Below are 6961 nucleotides of genomic sequence, written 5' to 3'. Positions count from 1 at the left end.
TCATAAAAAATCAAAGAAACTTCTATATACAATGGAGAGAAGATGAATCCATAAATTCCTTTATTACAGTTCAAAAATTTCTATTCTTCCACAAAAAAGAAATATGAATGCATAATGAAATCTTTTTACAACTCAAATTAAACAAAACTTCTAAATTATTTTAACAAATATTAATCCTCATGGCCTATAAGCATCTCTACTACTTGGTTCATGCTGGGTCTCTCATCCCTGTCTTCTGCCACACATTGCAAGGCCACTTTGACCAAAAGTTCCATCTTAACCTTGTCATATTTGCCAAACATCATGGGATCTATAATTTCTTCAATCCATGACTTCCTTGTTGCAGTTCCAATGTTAATATACTCTTTTACCAAAGTGACCAACCTCTTATGCTCTCTTGTCTCTCCACTATCAGAGGTATGGATGCCACTTGGGCTCTTTCCAGTCACCATTTCCAACAGCACAATTCCATAACTATAAACATCCACTTTAGAAGTAATTGGAAGATTGTAAATCCACTCAGGAGCCATGTAACCTCTAGTTCCCCTCATCCTTGAGAAGCTTGAATGATCACTCATGCTTCTACTTACTAGTTTAGACAAGCCAAAATCTGCTACTTTTGGTTGAAAGTTGGAATCTAGCAATATATTCTGAGGCTTTACATCACAATGTAAAACCCACTCTAAGCACTCTTCATGCAGATAAGCTAAGCCTTTTGCAGTGCCCACTGCTATTTCAAACCTCTTCTTCCAATCAAGTGCATTAGAACTAATATTTTCAGCTAAAGATCCATGTTCCATGTACTCATACACCAGAAGCTTATGCTTTCCCTCTGCACAATATCCCCACATCTCTATTAAGTACATGTGGTTCAACATGCCAATGGTGCTTACTTCAGCTAGAAATTCTGCTTCTCCTTGGTTAGCTTCATCGAGTCGCTTGATTGCTGCAACCCGCTGATCAGGCAGTACACCTTTGTATACTGTCCCTCCTGCTCCTCGCCCAATCACTTCTTTGAATCCCCGCGTTGCCTTTCTTAGCTCATCAAAGGTGAATCGCTTAAATTTAGTTGTGAGGAGATATCCTTGTGAAGCAGGATCTGGGTTAGGATGTTTACTAGTTCTTAACAAGAATAACCAGACCAGCAAAACACAAGTCACCTCCATACCTCCCACTGAAGTGGCAAACCAAAGCAAAAGCTTTACGGTCTTATTTTCATACGTTCTAATGATTTGCTTGGATAGGTTGGCCGAACATTGTAACTTGAATTCGTCATCAGGAATCTTGCTATAAAAAAGACCAGCTTTTGGTAGTCTTAAATAAAAATCTCCAACAAAATTTGGCGATTGGTGTCCACTCATTAGTAGATACTTGGGGTAACAATTATAGTAACCACTACCTTCATTGTAATTATACTGGAAGCCATTGCAGTCACACCTATTCAGGCACTGTTCTTGACAAAATTGAAAGGTAACATTCTGATGGAAGAACATATCTGAGCCATAGAATTCAGCATGAGCAAGTTGGACAAAGCTAGACTCATCTGTATGGTTGCAAGGGATGCTGAATTCTGGTTCACAGCCATAAGACCAGTCAGTCTGATCTTTAAGCTTGAAGCCCTGCAAGCAAGTGCATCTCCTGCCAGAAACAGGATCATAACTGCAAAGACTATTAGGTCCACATATGCCGTGAATCCTGCATGGGTCAGAGAAGGCTTGCCATGTTACAACCCAATCCCAACTCCCATTCATCTTTTGCAGGCTGTATAATCGCAGGTTGCCATCAGGGTCAAGTGTTAATCGTCTGTGAGTTACCACACCAAAATCTGTTGCATTGAATTGAAAATTATCAGATGACTCAAAATAACCCAAGTCGTGTAGTAGTGCACGTCTACTAGTATTGTACATAGATCTTCCAGCTTGTCCAGGGTCTGTAAGCCATGGATCCGGCCAGTAGAGACTGGACATTGTGGGACCTTGGAAAAGCAGGCGGAGCACATTATCATTGTCAAAAAAGAGCTTATAGTTGCCAGAAGAATAGTCATCTTGGCTTTTTCTTGAGATAAGGCTCGACATCATGGTGAGTGCTTGTTGAGGTAGAAGCGTATCTGATGGTGAATCAAAGCTTTGCCAGATGACAACACCTTTGGAATTATGAAGAACGAGATTGCCTGTGTTTTGGAGCTGTAGTTGCAAATTGGTGACCTCTAATGAGGTCAAGTCTGCTGCTTTAGTTGTCCAAATGACGATACCAAGTGAATTGGTTAGTAGAAGCTGGCCGTCTGCGAAAATAGAAAGCACGGAACCTCTTCCATTAACAGGTTCATCTCGGTTTGCCATCCAAACAACTGTGGGAGTTGAGGACTTGTTCAGCAATATGGCAAAGCAAAAAGCATTATCTCCAACAGGGAAAAACCCCGCAGAGAATTCACCATTTTCTGAAACCAATTTGTCACTTGGTTTCTCAACTGATAGAGATGTGCCTCTAAGAGTGTCTAATGTATTAGATGAAGATAGAGAAAGAGTTTGTAGAAGACATAAAAGAAGGAAGAAAATTGAGATATCCATAAGGAAATGCAAGAGGTATTGCACGATTGAGATCTTTCTACTACTTAAATATTCTTCGTCATATATAATTGAAGAACAAAATCTGAACTGCTCACTTGTTGAAATAATCTTTCTACTTGTTTGCCTGCCCACTAGTTGCGCACACCAAGACTTTTTATGATGTATTGCCAAGAAAATATAAACAAAAAATAAATAGATAAATAAATAAAACAAGGCAAAAGACTCTGCATATGGACCAACTTCTAAATGAAAATTTTATATACGTGATTTAAAAAAAAAAAAAAATTTAGTTTCTGCATACCCTTTTTTTTTTTCTTGAATATTTCCTGCAAACCGTTCATTATGATGGCTGATTGTATTCACATTCCAGCAAACATTTAATATTGATTTGTTGACTCGTTACGTGCTTGGTCCAATTTAGATAAGCCTGAGGACATTGTTTTATGTACCAAAATAGTATATCTATACCTCTCCACATGGCATAGGAAGATTCTTGATTTGGAGGGCAAATCAGCACAATCAAAAGTCTTGTCTAACCACTGAGTAAATATTTAGGCTCAATTATGGCCTTCGTTGATGGGGGAAGGGTCCAAGTTCTCTTTATGCAGTCTCTTTGACTTTTTTTATTATTTTTTTAAATCAATATGATGATATAATTCAGTATATATTAGTATGTACCATTGATATGGAAAAGGCCTTGAGGGATTTTTTATTTTTTTTTCCTTTTTTAATTCTGGAGACTTTGAGATCCAGAGTTAATCATTTCTAGAGTGTTGCTCACAATGATGACGTTTCCATATCAATGTAGGATGATGTTTCCATCAACAATAAGAAGAGTTGAAAATGAGAGGTGTGTAATTTAGTAGTATTATTCCTCTAAATGCATTTATCTTCAATTTTTGATGATATTTTTCCCAGCCAAAATAAAAAGACATTATTGACCACATATATTTGACCCTTTTCGCTAAATGATTTTTTTCCTCGGTGAATAATGAAAAGCTTGTAGGTGCAAATTACATAAATCTTCTCTAGTTTTAGAAAAATCTAATTAAAACAATAAATTTTCTAATTGATTTGTGAATATTTTCATACTGTATGTGAGAGAGAGACATTTCAAGATTGCAGTATTTTTTGGAAAGATGTACTATTGTTTTGACATAGTGACAATCCTAACTCATTCTGAAATAATATATTAAATTCTATATATATAAAAAAAAAAAAAGGGAAATAATATATTAATTTTGCCAATATTTTAGAGTCCAATATGGTTGGCTAGTTAGTTCCTCCGAGGAGCAGCCGGAGGGTAATACAAAGAAGGATCTACATTTTTTTAAGTATAAAATATTATCCACTTGGAATAGGGAGGGACCCAAAAGACTTGGTGGGAATGGACACAAATATAAAGATTCAGAAGGTTGGAATGCAACTCAACAAGATCCTGCGTGTGTTGACTAACTGAATACTTCTAGATTTAGCATGCGTATATTAGGAAAGAGTTCTTTTTAAGAAAATAGTATCTTACCAGTTGGTTTTATTTATAAGACTTTTTTTTTTATCACGTTGAGTTCAACGAATCACCCAATAGCATAACAAAGTCTTCGTTAATAATAGTTATACAATGTTTGTTTACACATTCTAGTTTCCATCTTGTGTTTTGGGTTCCTGAAATCTTATTGAATCTCGTAAGAGTTCGACTTGAACACTATCTAACAATATTCACAATGAACCAATTAAAAACATAAAACAGATAAACAAAACCAAACCATATATTTTATTAAAACAACGCCATATATCCCATCTTCTTCTTCTTCCTCCCAAGCTAACTCTTCCACTAAAATATAACAGTGGAGAAAGCAAATATTGAAGCAAGTTGCAAGGACAAGACCTGAGCAAAGAACAATAAAATTTGCACAGCCTAACTAGCATTATAAAATGCTCTTGCTTCTGCCTCTGATTTCTTCTCTCGTAGATTAAAAGGGTCTCCTTTTTTCTATTACTCAGTTTAGAATCTATTTGTTTGAGTTAATACTTGATTATTTTGGTAGTAAGAATTTGAGTTTATATCATAACACAATCGTGGCTATGCTAATTACAGATCGACATTCATTCCATTTCAATCCACTTCATCTATTCAGTCCAGTTCGGTTTACTTTAGTTTACCTCAGTCCAATTTAGTCTATCTTGGTCTAATTTGGTCTACCTCGGTCCATTTCAGTTCAATTAGGTTCATTCAGTCTACTTCAGTCAATTCATTCTAATTCGGTTCATTTGGTTCACTTCCATATATTTCGGTCCATTCGATCTACTTCAGTCCCATTAGGTCTACTTTGGTCCATTCCGGCCAATTCAGTGCAATTTGGCGCATTAGGTCCAATTCGTTCCACTTCGGTCTATTTAGTTCAATTTAGTCCATTCAATCCAATTTGTTTTATCCCGTCCACTTCGAACCACTTGGTCTATTTCAAATCACTTCTACCCAATTCGGTGTACCTACTTAAGAATAGGAAAATGCAAGTTTGGGTTTAGAGTACTATTAATTATTTAAGCAATATCAATTGTAATTATATGATAAGTTTTGGTTATCAAAATAATCTCCTTAAGAGAATGAGAAATTTGAATAATAGCTTTGAAACTTAAAAATTTTAATTGTACCAAAAGAAACTAGGAAAATATAATGCATAATAAAAATAGTTAGAAGAATATGGAACATTTCAAAAAATAATAATATCTATCAAAAACATCAAAAATTATAAAATTATATATTTGTAAAAAATAGAGTGATGGAAATTACTTTTTGAAATTGTTTAATTTTTAAGGACAACTAATTATCTACAATAAAATTTAGAGAATAAATTATACATATTCAGTATGATAACCAAAACTTAACATATAATTAGAAAATAAAATTTTGATTATCATAATAATCTCTTTTGAGAAAGAGAACAATTTGAATAATTTATTTAAATAAAAATTATACATACATACATATATATAATAGTCGCTAACCCACCCGTGCAATGTATGGGAATAGCTACCAAATGAGTTTTAGGGAAAAAAAATTGTAGTAAGCAAAAATGCATGAAATTAAAAAACAAAAAAAATTTGATATTGAAAGAAATAACACAAAGTTTCTATTGGCCAAAAATGTTCCTATTGAATGAAAATGTGCCTATTGAATAAAAAGGTGTCTATTGAATGAAAATATGTCTATTGATTGGAAATGTGCCTTTTCAATGAAAATGTACCTGTTAAAAAATGAAAAGTCACAACTGTTCGGTGTTTGTAAGCATTTATAAATGTTAGGACATATGTGGAACTTGTTATGAACATATGTCATATAGAATTGGCTAATCCTTGGACAAAACGCACTTTACTTATAATTGGGTAGATTTAAGACATATTTAATACTTCAAGAAACAAGAGTTCAAGTCCAAGTATTGAATAAAAAGGTGCCTATTGAATAAAAGGGTTTCTGTTGAATGAAAATATGTCTATTGATTGGAAATGTGTCTTTTCAATGAAAATATACCTATTGACGTAAAAGGTACCTATTAAAAAATGAAAAGTCATAACTGTTCGGTGTTTGTAAGCATTTATAAATGTTAGGATATATGTGGAACTTGTTATGAACATATGTCATATAGAATTGGCTAATCCTTTAACAAAACGCACTTTACTTATTGTAATTGGGTAGATCTAAGATGTGTTTAATACTTCAAGAAACAAGAGTTCAAATCTAAGTATTGAAGCCATGCAAGTCTGTCCAATAATCAAGTGAAGAAGTATTATTCATTAAAGCTCAACAGATAGCTCAACAGATGTATCTATCAACATTTAATATATAATTCTCAACAACTCTCGATAGAAGCTGTATCTATCGAGAATTACGAAATTTAGATTTCTAGATCTGTTTTTTACACATATCCAAGCTATCTATGTAGGGTTTCTTTCCCACAATTCTAGACATATATAAGAATTATTTTAAGGATCGTTTCATTGGATGCAAAGGTTGTTGCAATTATTGTTACACTCAAATTGTAACCGAAGACAATTTGCCCTAGTTTATCTTTCTCTTATAGAAGCTGTTGTGTTTGTACGCCGTAAAGTTTTGTAATCAAGGAGCTTCTTGATCTTCATTGTGTGGATGAACTGAAGGACTTTGCAGCCAACATCTTTCTCAAGTTAGTGTGTTAGTCACATACTAGGATCCGTACATCAATTGGTTAGTCACGTACTTGGAGCCGTGCATTGAAATAAGAGATTGTCACTACATTACAAGTCCAATTATGTATTGGGGTGAGGGTTCAACTGTAGGTTAGTATAAGATACTAGGATTCCTTTACTTGTAACTACTTGTTTTAATAATAGTGGATTCTAGGGAGTGGTGACCTTAA

General features: G+C 34.2%; 1 protein-coding gene across 1 annotated transcript; it reads right to left on the bottom strand.

Annotated features, from left to right (window-relative positions):
• Positions 1-43: 43 nt before the first annotated feature.
• LOC126716913 (putative receptor protein kinase ZmPK1) lies at positions 44-2639 on the bottom strand. Its single transcript, XM_050417958.1, has one exon. It carries the CDS (start codon positions 2565-2567, stop codon positions 171-173), a length of 2397 nt encoding a protein of 798 aa, XP_050273915.1. The 5' UTR covers positions 2568-2639; the 3' UTR covers positions 44-170.
• Positions 2640-6961: the final 4322 nt, after the last annotated feature.

The sequence above is a fragment of the Quercus robur genome, chromosome 3 (genome assembly GCF_932294415.1).
Source record: "Quercus robur chromosome 3, dhQueRobu3.1, whole genome shotgun sequence".
NCBI classification, from domain to species: Eukaryota; Viridiplantae; Streptophyta; class Magnoliopsida; order Fagales; family Fagaceae; genus Quercus; species Quercus robur.
Note: the sequence above shows the minus strand (reverse complement) of the source record. Positions and strands in the feature narration are given on the sequence as shown.